This window comes from Oncorhynchus kisutch, linkage group LG13 (genome assembly GCF_002021735.2).
Source record: "Oncorhynchus kisutch isolate 150728-3 linkage group LG13, Okis_V2, whole genome shotgun sequence".
Taxonomy (NCBI): Eukaryota; Metazoa; Chordata; class Actinopteri; order Salmoniformes; family Salmonidae; genus Oncorhynchus; species Oncorhynchus kisutch.
The window spans coordinates 9,104,780-9,118,513 of NC_034186.2; the positions used below are offsets into that span (position 1 = coordinate 9,104,780).

At 45.3% G+C, this 13,734-nt stretch overlaps 1 protein-coding gene across 1 annotated transcript in view; it reads right to left on the reverse strand.

Moving 5' to 3' along the window:
- LOC109880506 (DENN/MADD domain containing 1B) overlaps positions 1-13,734 on the reverse strand; it is a 231,854-nt gene that overhangs the window by 36,564 nt on the left and 181,556 nt on the right. The window contains exon 14 of the mRNA XM_031838030.1: positions 1,121-1,246. Within this exon, the coding sequence (XP_031693890.1) occupies positions 1,121-1,246 (126 nt within the window). The remainder of the gene's footprint in view (positions 1-1,120; positions 1,247-13,734) is intronic.

The following is a 13,734-nucleotide window of genomic DNA, read 5'->3' on the forward strand; positions in this document are numbered from 1 at the left end:
TGTATCTAAGGGTAAGGGTTAGGTTCTTACAGGTTTGTATGTAAGGGTTAAGGTTAGGTTCTACAGGTTTGTATCTAAGGGTAAGGGTTAGGTTCTTACAGGTTTGTATGTAAGGGTTAGGGTTAGGTTCTTCAGGTTTGTATCTAAGGGTTAGGTTCTACAGGTTTGTATCTAAGGGTAAGGGTTAGGTTCTACAGGTTTGTATCTAAGGGTAAGGGTTAGGTTCTACAGGTTTGTATCTAAGGGTAAGGGTTAGGTTCTACAGGTTTGTATCTAAGGGTACGGGTTAGGTTCTATAGGTTTGTTTTTAAGGGTTAGGGATAGGTTCTACAGGTTTGTAACTAAGGGTAAGGGTTAGGTAGCCTAGTGGGGCGGCAGGGTAGCCTAGTGGTTAGAGCGTTGGACTAGTAACCGGAAGGTTGCAAGTTCAAACCCCCGAGCTGACAAGGTACAAATCTGTCGTTCTGCCCCTGAACAGGCAGTTAACCCACTGTTCCTAGGCCGTCATTGAAAATAAGAATTTGTTCTTAACTGACTTTCCTAGTTAAATAAAGGTAAAATAAAAAATTAATAAAAAGGTTCTACAGGTTTGTATCTAAGGGTTAGGGATAGGTTATTACAGGTTTGTATCTAAAGGTAAGGGTTAGGTAATTACAGGTTTGTATCTAAGGGTAAGGGTTAGGTAATTACAGGTTTGTATCGAAGGGTAAGGGTTAGGTAATTACAGGTTTGTATCTAAGGGTTAGGTGTAGGTTATTACAGGTTAGGGATAGGTTACAGGTTTGTATCTAAAGGTAAGGGTTAGGTAATTACAGGTTTGTATCTAAGGGTAAGGGTTAGGTAATTACAGGTTTGTATCTAAGGGTTAGGTGTAGGTTATTACAGGTTTGTATCTAAGGGTTAGGTGTAGGTTATTACAGGTTTGTATCTAAGGTTAAGGGATAGGGTTAGGTTATTACAGGTTTGTATCTAAGGCTTAGGTTCTACAGGTTTGTATCTAAGGGTTAGGTGTAGGTTATTACAGGTTTGCATCTAAGGGTTAGGTTCTACAGGTTTGTATCTAAGGGTTAGGTGTAGGTTATTACAGGTTTGCATCTAAGGGTAAGGGTTAGGTTCTTACAGGTTTGTATCGGAGGGCGTCTCTGTAGGATCCAAACAAAGCAGCCTGAGCTCGGAGGAAGGACCTCGCTACTCCACTTCCTGTTGCTGTCGACTGCTTCTTCAGCTTACTCTTCAGAGAGTGGAGCTGAGAGAGAGGGAAAGAGAGAGAGAGAGAGATAGAGAGAGAGAGAGAGAAGGGAATGAGAGGAGAGAGAGAGGGGAAAGGGAACGAGAGAAAGAGGGAGGTAAGAGAGAGAGAGAGCCGGGAAAGAGAACGAGAGAAAGAGGGAGGAGAGAGAGAGAGAGAGAGAGAGAGAGAGGAGGGAAAGTTAATTGAACACCTCTGGAAGTTGGTAGCTGGAATGGAATATACATTCTGTGTGTGAAGAGTCACACTTAAGGGTCATCCCCAGAAAATAAAGTATAGCTTCTCTCCTTCCTAGAAGCTTATCTGTTGTGCTGCAAAGAGCACCTGCTGCTCTGTCAATTGAGCAGAGGATGGAAGGAGAGGGGGATGGGGGGATGGGAGAAGAGAGAGATGGAGAGGAGAGCGGAGAGGGGGATGGAGAGGAGAGTGGAGAGGGGGATGGGGTCTGAGACGCTGAAGCTTCCCACCATTAGCTCTGACAAATTGAAAACCCTAGTCATTGGAAACTCCATTACCCATAGTATTAGACTTAAAACGAATCATCCAGCGATCATACACTGTTTACCAGGGGGCAGGGCTACCGACGTTAAGGCTAATCTGAAGATGGTGCTGGCTAAAGCTAAAACTGGCGAGTGTAGAGAGTATAGAGATATTGTTATCCACGTCGGCACCAACGATGTTAGGATGAAACAGTCAGAGGTCACCAAGCGCAACATAGCTTCAGCGTGTAAATCAGCTAGAAAGATGTCTCTGGCCCCCTCCCAGTTAGGGGGAGCTCTACAGCAGAGTCTCACAACTCAATCGCTGGTTGAAAACTGTTTTCTGCCCCTCCCAAAAGATAGAATTTGTAGATAATTGGCCATCTTTCTGGGACTCACCCACAAACAGGACCAAGCCTGACCTGCTGAGGAGTGATGGACTCCATCCTGGCTGGAGGGGTGCTCTCATCTTATCTACCAACATAGACAGGGCTCTAACTCCTCCACCTCCACAATGAAATAGGGTGCAGGCCAGGCAGCAGGCAGTTAGCCAGCCTGCCAGCTTATTGGAGTCTGCCACAAGCACAGTCAGTGTAGTCAGCTCAGCTATCCCCATTGAGACCGTGTCTGTGCCTCGACCTAGGTTGGGCAAAACTAAAAATGTTAGTGTTCGCCTTAGCAATCTCACTAGGATAAAGACCTCCTCCATTCCTGCCATTATTGAAAGAGATCGTAATACCTCACATCTCAAAATAAGACAACTTAATGTTAGATCCCTCACTTCAAAGGCAGTTATAGTCAATGAACTAATCACTGATCATAAGCTTGATGTGATCGGCCTGACTGAAACATGGCTTAAGCCTGATGAATTTACTGTGTTAAATGAGGCCTCACCTCCTGGTTACACTAGTGACCATTTCCCCTGTGAATCCCGCAAAGGCGGAGGTGTTGCTAACATTTAGAAATTAGCAAATTTCAGAGTTTTCGTCTTTTGAGCTTCTAGTCATGAAATCTATGCAGCCTACCTCAATCACTTTTTATAGCTGCTGTTTACAGGCCTCCTGGGCCATATACAGCGTTCCTCACTGAGTTCCCTGAATTCCTATCGGACCTTGTAGTCATAGCAGATACACTTCTTATTTTTGGTGATTTTAATATTCACATGGAAAAGTCCACAGACCCACTCCAAAAGGCTTTCGGAGCCATCATCGACTCAGTGGGGTTTGTCCTGCATGTCTCTGGACCTATTCACTGTCACAGTCATACTCTGGACCTAGTTTTGTCCTATGGAATAAATGTTGTGGATCTTAATGTTTTTCCTCATAATCCTGGACTATTGGACCACCATTTTATTACGATTGCAATCGCAACAAATAATCTGCTCAGACCCCAACCAAGGAGCATCAAAAGTCGTGCTATAAATTCTCAGACAACACAAAGATTCCTTGATGCCCTTCCAGACTCCCTCTGTCTACCCAAGGACGTCAGACAAAAATCAGTTAACCACCTAACAGAGGTACTCAATTTAACCTTGCGCAATACCATAGATGCAGTTGCACCCCTAAAACCTAAAAACATTTATCATAAGAAACTAGCTCCCTGGTATACAGAAAATACCCGAGCTCTGAAGCGGAAATGGCATCACACCAAACTGGAAGTCTTCCGACAAGCTTCCGACTAGCCGTGCAGTATCGACGAGCCATTACTGCTGCTCGATCATCCTATTTTTCCAACTTAATTGAGGAAAATAAGAACAATCCTAAATTTATTTTTGATACTGTCGCAAAGCTAACTAAAAAGCACCATTCCCCAAGAGAGGATGGCTTTCACTTCAGCAGTAATAAATTCATGAACTTCTTTGAGGAAAAGATCATGATCATTAGAAAGCAAATTACAGAATCCTCTTTAAATCTGCTTATTCCTCCAAAGCTCAGTTGTCCTGAGTCTGCACAACTCTGCCAGGACCTAGGCTCAAGAGACACTCAAGTGTTTTAGTACTATATCTCTTGACACAATGATGAAAATAATCATGGCCTCTAAAACTTCAAGCAGCATACTGGACCCTATTCCAACTAAACTACTGAAAGAGCTGCTTTCTGTGCTTGGCCCTCCTATGTTGAACATAATAAATGGCTCTCTATCCACAGGATGTGTACCAAACTCACTAAAAGTGGCAGTAATAAAGCCTCCTTTGAAAAAGCCAAAACTTGACCCAGAAAATATAAAAAACTAAATCGGCCTATATCGAATCTTCCATTCCTCTCAAACATTTTAGAAAAAGCTGTTGCGCAGCAACACACTGCCTTCCTGAAGACAAACAATGTAAACGAAATGCTGGTTTTAGACCCCATCATAGCACTGAGACTGCACTTGGCGTCAGACTGAGGCTCTCCATCTGTCCTCGTGCTCCTAGACCTTAGTGCTGCTTTTGATACCATCACCACATTCTTTTGGAGAGATTGTAAACCCAAATTGGTCTACACGGACAAGTTCTGGCCTGGTTTAGATCTTATCTGTCAGAAAGATATCAGTTTGTCTCTGTGAATGGTTTGTCCTCTGGCAAATCAACTGTAAATTCCGGTGTTCCTCAAGGTTCCGTTTTAAGACCACTATTGCTTTCACTATATATTTTACCTCTTGGGGATGTCATTCGAAAACATAATATTAACTTTCACTGCTATGCGGATGACACACAGCTGTACATTTCAATGAAACATGGTGAAGCCCTAATTGCCCTTCCTGGAAGCCTGTGTTTCAGACATAAGGAAGTGGATGGCTGCAAACATTCTACTTTTAAACTCAGACAAAACAGAGATGCTTGTTCTAGGTCCCAAGAAACAAAGAGATCTTCTGTTGAATCTGACAATTAATCTTGATGGTTGTACAGTCGTCTCAAATAAAACTGCAGGACCTCGGCGTTACTCTGGACCCTGATCTCTCTTTTGATGAACACATCAAGACCATTTCAAGGACAGCTTTTTTTCATCTACGTAACATTGCAAAAATCAGAAACTTTCTGTCCAAAAATGCCGAAAAATGTATCCATGCTTTTGTTACTTCTAGGTTAGACTACTGCAATGCTCTACTTTCCGGCTACCCAGATAAAGCACTAAATAAACTTAATTTAGTGCTAAATACGGATGCTAGAATCCTGACTAGAACCAAAAAATGTATCATATTACTCCTGTGCTAGCCTCCCTACACTGGCTTCCTGTTAAGGCAAGGGCTGATTTCAAGGTTTTACTGCTAACCTACAAAGCATTACATGGGCTTACTCCTACCTATCTTTCCGATTTGGTCCTGCCGTACATACCTACACGTACGCTACGGTCACAAGACAAAGGCCTCCTAATTGTCCCTAGAATTTCTAAGCAAACAGCTGGAGGCAGGGCTTTCTCCTATAGACCTCCATTTTTATGGAATGGTCTGCCTACCCATGTGAGAGACGCAGACTCCGGCTCAACCTTTAAGTCTTTACTGAAGACTCATCTCTTCAGTGGGTCATATGATTGAGTGTAGTCTGGCCCAGGAGTGTGAAGGTGAACGGAAAGGCTCTGGAGCAACGAACCGCCCTTGCTGTCTCTGCCTGGCCGGTTCCCCTCTCTCCACTGGGATTCTCTGCCTCTACCCTATTACAGGGGCTGAGTCACTGGCTTATTGGTGCTTGAGTGGGTTGAGTCACTGACGTGATCTTCCTGTCTGGGTTGGTGCCCCCCCTTGGGTTGTGCTGTGGCGGAGATCTTTGTGGGCTATACTCGGCCTTGTCTCAGGATGGTACGTTGGTGGTTGAAGATATCCCTCTAGTGGTGTGGGGGCTGTGCTTTGGCAAAGTGGGTGGGGTTATATCCTGCCTGTTTGGCCCTGTCCAGGGGTATCATCAGATGGGGCCACAGTGTCTCCTGACCCCTCCTGTCTCAGCCTCCAGTATTTATGCTGCAGTAATTTATGTGTCGAGGGGCTAGGGTCAGTCTGTTATATCTGGAGTACTTCTCCTGTCTTGTCCGGTGTCCTATGTGAATTTAAGTATGCTCTCTCTAATTCTCTTTTTCTTTCTCTCTCTCAGAGGACCTGAGCCCTAGGAACATGCCTCAGGACTACCTGGCATGATGACTCCTTACTGTCCCCAGTCCACCTGGTCATGCTGCTGCTCCAGTTTCAGCTGTTCTGCCTGTGGCTATGGAACCCTGACCTGTTCACCAGACGTGCTACCTGTCCCAGACCTGCTGTTTTCAACTCTCTAGAGACAGCAGGAGCGGTAGAGATACTCTTAATGATCAGCTATGAAAAGCCAACTGATATTTACTCCTGAGGTGCTGACTTGCTGCACCCTCGACAACTACTGTGATTATTATTATTTGACCATGCTGGTCATTTATGAACATTTTAACATCTTGGCCATGTTCTGTTATAATCTCCACCCGGCACAGCCAGATGAGGACTGGCCACCCGTCATAGCCTGGTTCCTCTAGGTTTCTTCCTAGGTTCTGGCCTTTCTATGGAGTTTTTCCTAGCCGCCGTGCTTCTACACCTGCATTGCTTGCTTTTGGGGGTTTTAGGCTGGGTTTCTGTACAGCACTTTGAGATATCAGCTTATGTAGGAGGGGCTATATAAATACATTTTATTTGAGAGGGGAGAGGGATGGGGAGGAGAGAGGAGAGGGGAATGAGGAGGAGAGGAAAGAGGGATGGGGAGGAGAGAGGGGAGAAGGGGATGGAGGAGAAGGAGGAGAGGGAGATTGGGAGAAGGAGGAGAGTTTGGGAGGGACTGAGAAAGAAATTCCACAGTTGTCTCGTTCTCTACATCATTTCACTTCTTTCTTCTCTTCTCTCTCTCCTTTCTCTGTTGCCATGACTCTCTGTACTATCCTCCTGCAATGGTCTCTTGACATGAGATGTAATTAATTTATTTCTGAGCGCTGAGCTCTCTCTGTACAGAATAGTAGGGAACAGTACAGAAGGGAACAGAACAGTAGGAACAGTACAGTAGGGAACAGAATAGTAGGGAACAGTAGAGTACAGTTGTGAACAGTACAGTAGGGCACAGTACAGTATGGAACATAATAGTAGGGAACAGTAGAGTACAGTAGGGAACAGTAGAGTACAGTAGGGAACAGTAGAGTACATTAGGGAACAGCAGAGTACAGTAGGGAACAGAATAGTAGGGTACAGTAGAGTACATTAGGGAACAGTAGAGTACAGTAGAGTACAGTAGGGAACAGTAGAGTACATTAGGGAACAGTAGAGTACAGTAGGCAACAGTAGAGTACAGTACAGAACAGTAGAGTAGGGAACAGCAGGGAACAGTCGAGTACAGTTGGGGCAGTAGAGTACAGAAGGGAACAGTACAGTAGGGAACAGTACAGTAGGGAACAGTACAGTACAGCAGGGGACAGTAGGGAACAGAACAGTAGGGAACAGTACAGTACAGCAGGGGACAGTAGGGAACAGAACAGTAGGGAACAGTACAGTAGGGCACAGCAGAGTAGGGAACAGTACAGTAGGAAACAGAAGGGAACAGAAGTGTACAGTAGGGAACAGAACAGTAGGGAACAGTACAGTACAGCAGGGGACAGTAGGGAACAGTACAGTAGGGAACAGTACAGTAGGGAGCAGTACAGTAGGAACCAGAAGGGAACAGAAGTGTACAGTAGGGAACAGAACAGTAGGGAACAGTACAGTAGGAAACAGAAAAGTAGGGAATAGAAAAGTAGGGAACAGAACACTACAGTAGGGAACACTACAGTAGGGAACAGTACAGTAGAGAACAGTACAGAACAGTAGGGAACAGAAAAGTAGGGAACAGTACAGTAGGGAACACTACAGTAGGGACCAGTACAGTAGGGACCAGTACAGTAGGGACCAGTACAGTAGGGTACAGTACAGTAGGGAACAGTACAGTAGGGAACAGTACAGTAGGGAACAGTACAGTATGGAAGAGAACAGTAAAATAGGGTACAGTACAGTAGGGACCAGTACAGTACAGTAGGGAACAGTACAGTATGGAAGAGAACAGTAAAATAGGGAACAGTACAGTACAGTAGGGACCAGTACAGTAGGGACCAGTACAGTAGGGACCAGTACAGTAGGGACCAGTACAGTAGGGTACAGTACAGTAGGGACCAGTACAGTATGGATCCGAACAGTGAAATAGGGAACAGTACAGCAGGGAGCAGAAAACTAGGGAACATTACAGTAGGGAGGAGAACAGTAGGGAACACTACAGTAGGGAACGGTACAGTAGGAAACACTACAGTAGGGAACAGAACATTCGGGAACACTACAGTAGGGTACACTACAGTAGGGGACAGTACAGTAGGGTACACTACAGTAGGGGACAGTACAGTAGGGACCAGTACAGTAGGGAACACTACAGTAGGGAACAGAAAAGTAGGGAAAATTACAGTACAGTAGGGAACAGTACAGTAGGGGACAGTACAGTAGGGGGCACTACAGTAGGGGACACTACAGTAGGGAACAGTACAGTAGGGAACACTACAGTAGGGAACACTACAGTAGGGGCAGGACAGTAGGGAACAGTACATTAGGGCACAGTACAGTAGGGGACACTACAGTAGGTAACATTACAGTAGGGACCAGTACAGTAGGGAAAAGAACAGTACAGTAGGGAACATTACAATAGGGCCAACTACAGTAGGGAGCAGTACAGTAGGGAACAGTACAGTAGAGAACAGTACAGTAGAGAACACTACAGTAGGGAACACTACAGTAGGGAACAGTACAGTAGGGAACACTACAGTAGGGGCAGGACAGTAGGGAACAGTACAGTAGGGAAAAGTATAGTAGGGAACACTACAGTAGGGGCAGGACAGTAGGGAACAGTACAGTAGGGTCAGTACAGTAGGGAGAGAACAGTACAGTAGGGCACATTACAGTAGGGCCAACTACAGTAGGGAGCAGTACAGTAGGGAACAGTACAGTAGAGAACAGTACAGTAGAGAACACTACAGTAGGGAACACTACAGTAGAGGACACTACAGTAGGGAAGAGAACAGTACAGTAGGGAACATTACAGTAGGGCCAACTACAGTAGGGAGCAGTACAGTAGGGAACAGTACAGTAGAGAACAGTACAGTAGAGAACAGTACAGTAGGGAACACTACAGTAGGGAACAATACAGTAGAGGACACTACAGTAGGGAACACTACAGTAGGCAACACTACAGTAGGCAACACTACAGTAGGCAACACTACAGTAGGCAACACTACAGTAGGGAACAGAACCGTAGGGAACACTACAGTAGGGTACAGTACAGTAGGGAACAGTACAGTAGGGAACAATACAGTAGGGAACAGTACAATAGGGAACAGTACAGTAGGGAACAGTACAGTAGGGTACAGTACAGTAGGGTCAGTACAGTAAGGAACAGTACATTAGAGTAGGGTCAGTACAGTAGGGAACAGTACATTAGAGTAGGGTCAGTACAGTAGGGAACAGTACATTAGAGTAGGGTCAGTACAGTAGGGAACAGTACAGTAGGGAACAGTACAGTAGGGAACACTACAGTAGGGAACAGTACAGTAGGGAACAATACAGTAGGGAACAGTACAATAGGGAACAGTACAGTAGGGAACAGTACAGTAGGGCACAGTACAGTAGGGTCAGTACAGTAGAGAAGAGAACAGTACAGTAGGGTCAGTACAGTAGGGAACAGTACATTAGAGGAGGGTCAGTACAGTAGGGAACACTCCAGTAGGGAACACTCCAGTAGGGAACACTACAGTAGTGAACAATACAGTAGGGAACAATACAGTAGGGAACAGTACAATAGGGAACAGTACAGTAGGGAACAGTACAGTAGGGTACAGTACAGTAGGGTCAGTACAGTAGAGAAGAGAACAGTACAGTAGGGTCAGTAAAGTAGGGAACAGTACATTAGAGGAGGGTCAGTACAGTAGGGAACAGTACATTAGAGTAGGGTCAGTACAGTAGGGAACAGTACATTAGAGTAGGGTCAGTACAGTAGGGAACAGTACATTAGAGTAGGGTCAGTACAGTAGGGAACAGTACAGTAGGGAACACTACAGTAGGGAACAGTACAGTAGGGAACAGTACAGTAGGGAACACTACAGTAGGGAACACTACAGTAGGGAACACTACAGTAGGACCAGTACAGTAGGGAACTCTACAGTAGGGAACACTACAGTAGGGAACACTACAGTAGGGAACAGTACAGTAGAGGACACTACAGTAGGGAACAGTACAGTAGGGAACACTACAGTAGGGAACAGTACAGTAGGCAACACTACAGTAGGCGACACTACAGTAGGCAACACTACAGTAGGGACCACTACAGTAGAGAACACTACAGTAGGGAACAGAACCGTAGGGAACACTACAGTAGGGAACAGTACAGTAGGGTACAGTACAGTAGGGAACAGTACAGTAGGGTACAGTACAGTAGGGTCAGTACAGTAGGGGACAGTACATTAGAGTAGGGTCAGTACAGTAGGGAACAGTACAGTAGGGAACACTACAGTAGGGAACAGTACAGTAGGGAACAATACAGTAGGGAACAGTACAGTAGGGAACAGTACAGTAGGGAACAGTACAGTAGGGTCAGTACAGTAGAGAAGAGAACAGTACAGTAGGGTCAGTACAGTAGGGAACAGTACATTAGAGGAGGGTCAGTACAGTAGGGAACACTACAGTAGGGAACACTACAGTAGGGAACAGTACAGTAGGGAACACTACAGTATGGAACACTACAGTATGGAACACTACAGTAGGGAACACTACAGTAGGGAACAATACAGTAGAGGACACTACAGTAGGGAACACTACAGTAGGCAACACTACAGTAGGCAACACTACAGTAGGCAACACTACAGTAGGGAACAGAACCGTAGGGAACACTACAGTAGGGTACAGTACAGTAGGGAACAGTACAGTAGGGAACAATACAGTAGGGAACAGTACAATAGGGAACAGTACAGTAGGGACCAGTACAGTAGGGTACAGTACAGTAGGGTCAGTACAGTAAGGAACAGTACATTAGAGTAGGGTCAGTACAGTAGGGAACAGTACAGTAGAGTAGGGTCAGTACAGTAGGGAACAGTACATTAGAGTAGGGTCAGTACAGTAGGGAACAGTACATTAGAGTAGGGTCAGTACAGTAGGGAACAGTACATTAGAGTAGGGTCAGTACAGTAGGGAACAGTACAGTAGGGAACAGTACAGTAGGGAACAGTACAGTAGGGAACAGTACAATAGGGAACAGTACAGTAGGGAACAGTACAGTAGGGAACAGTACAGTAGGGTCAGTACAGTAGAGAAGAGAACAGTACAGTAGGGTCAGTACAGTAGGGAACAGTACATTAGAGGAGGGTCAGTACAGTAGGGAACAGTACAGTATGGAACACTACAGTATGGAACACTACAGTAGGGAACACTACAGTAGGGAACAATACAGTAGAGGACACTACAGTAGGGAACACTACAGTAGGCAACACTACAGTAGGCAACACTACAGTAGGCAACACTACAGTAGGGAACAGAACCGTAGGGAACACTACAGTAGGGTACAGTACAGTAGGGAACAGTACAGTAGGGAACAATACAGTAGGGAACAGTACAATAGGGAACAGTACAGTAGGGACCAGTACAGTAGGGTACAGTACAGTAGGGTCAGTACAGTAAGGAACAGTACATTAGAGTAGGGTCAGTACAGTAGGGAACAGTACAGTAGAGTAGGGTCAGTACAGTAGGGAACAGTACATTAGAGTAGGGTCAGTACAGTAGGGAACAGTACATTAGAGTAGGGTCAGTACAGTAGGGAACAGTACATTAGAGTAGGGTCAGTACAGTAGGGAACAGTACAGTAGGGAACAGTACAGTAGGGAACAGTACAGTAGGGAACAGTACAATAGGGAACAGTACAGTAGGGAACAGTACAGTAGGGAACAGTACAGTAGGGTCAGTACAGTAGAGAAGAGAACAGTACAGTAGGGTCAGTACAGTAGGGAACAGTACATTAGAGGAGGGTCAGTACAGTAGGGAACAGTACAGTAGGGAACACTACAGTAGGGAACACTACAGTAGGGAACACTCCAGTAGGGAACACTCCAGTAGGGAACACTACAGTAGTGAACAATACAGTAGGGAACAATACAGTAGGGAACAGTACAATAGGGAACAGTACAGTAGGGAACAGTACAGTAGGGTACAGTACAGTAGGGTCAGTACAGTAGAGAAGAGAACAGTACAGTAGGGTCAGTACAGTAGGGAACAGTACATTAGAGGAGGGTCAGTACAGTAGGGAACAGTACATTAGAGTAGGGTCAGTACAGTAGGGAACAGTACATTAGAGTAGGGTCAGTACAGTAGGGAACAGTACATTAGAGTAGGGTCAGTACAGTAGGGAACACTACAGTAGGGCACACTACAGTAGGGAACACTACAGTAGGGAACAGTACAGTAGGGAACAGTACAGTAGGGAACACTACAGTAGGGAACACTACAGTAGGGAACACTACAGTAGGGTACAGTACAGTAGGGAACAGTACAGTAGGGTACAGTACAGTAGGGAACAGTACAGTAGTGAACAGTACAATAGGGAACAGTACAGTAGGGAACAGTACAGTAGGGTACAGTACAGTAGGGTCAGTACAGTAGGGAACAGTACATTAGAGTAGGGTCAGTACAGTAGGGAGGAGTACAGTAGGGAACACTACAGTAGGGAACAGTACAGTAGGGCACAGTACAGTAGGGAACAATACAGTAGGGAACAGTACAGTAGGGAACAGTACAGTAGGGAACAGTACAGTAGGGTCAGTACAGTAGAGAAGAGAACAGTACAGTAGGGTCAGTACAGTAGGGAACAGTACATTAGAGGAGGGTCAGTACAGTAGGGAACACTACAGTAGGGAACAGTACAGTAGGGAACAATACAGTAGGGAACAGTACAGTAGGGACCAGTACAGTAGGGAACAGTACAGTAGGGTCAGTACAGTAGAGAAGAGAACAGTACAGTAGGGTCAGTACAGTAGGGAACAGTACATTAGAGGAGGGTCAGTACAGTAGGGAACACTACAGTAGGGAACACTACAGTAGGGAACAGTACAGTAGGGAACACTACAGTATGGAACACTACAGTAGGGAAAAGAACAGTACAGTAGGGAACATTACAGTAGGGCCAACTACAGTAGGGAGCAGTACAGTAGGGAACAGTACAGTAGGGAACAGTACAGTAGAGAACACTACAGTAGTGAACACTACAGTAGGGAACAGTACAGTAGAGGACACTACAGTAGGGCCAACTACAGTAGGGAACAGTACAGTAGGGAAAAGTATAGTAGGGAACACTACAGTAGGGGCAGGACAGTAGGGAACAGTACAGTAGGGTCAGTACAGTAGGGAAGAGAACAGTACAGTAGGGAACATTACAGTAGGGCCAACTACAGTAGGGAGCAGTACAGTAGGGAACAGTACAGTAGAGAACAGTACAGTAGAGAACAATACAGTAGGGAACACTACAGTAGGGAACAGTACAGTAGAGGACACTACAGTAGGGAACATTACAGTAGGGCCAACTACAGTAGGGAGCAGTACAGTAGGGAACAGTACAGTAGAGAACAGTACAGTAGAGAACACTACAGTAGGGAACACTACAGTAGGGAACACTACAGTAGGGAACAGTACAGTAGAGGACACTACAGTAGGGAACAGTACAGTAGGGAACACTACAGTAGGGAACAGTACAGTAGGCAACACTACAGTAGGCAACACTACAGTAGGCAACACTACAGTAGGGAACACTACAGTAGAGAACACTACAGTAGGGAACAGAACCGTAGGGAACACTACAGTAGGGAACACTACAGTAGGGAACAGTACAGTAGGGTACAGTACAGTAGGGAACAGTACAGTAGGGAACAATACAGTAGGGAACAGTACAATAGGGAACAGTACAGTAGGGAACAGTACAGTAGGGTAAAGTACAGTAGGGTCAGTACAGTAAGGAACAGTACATTAGAGTAGGGTCAGTAC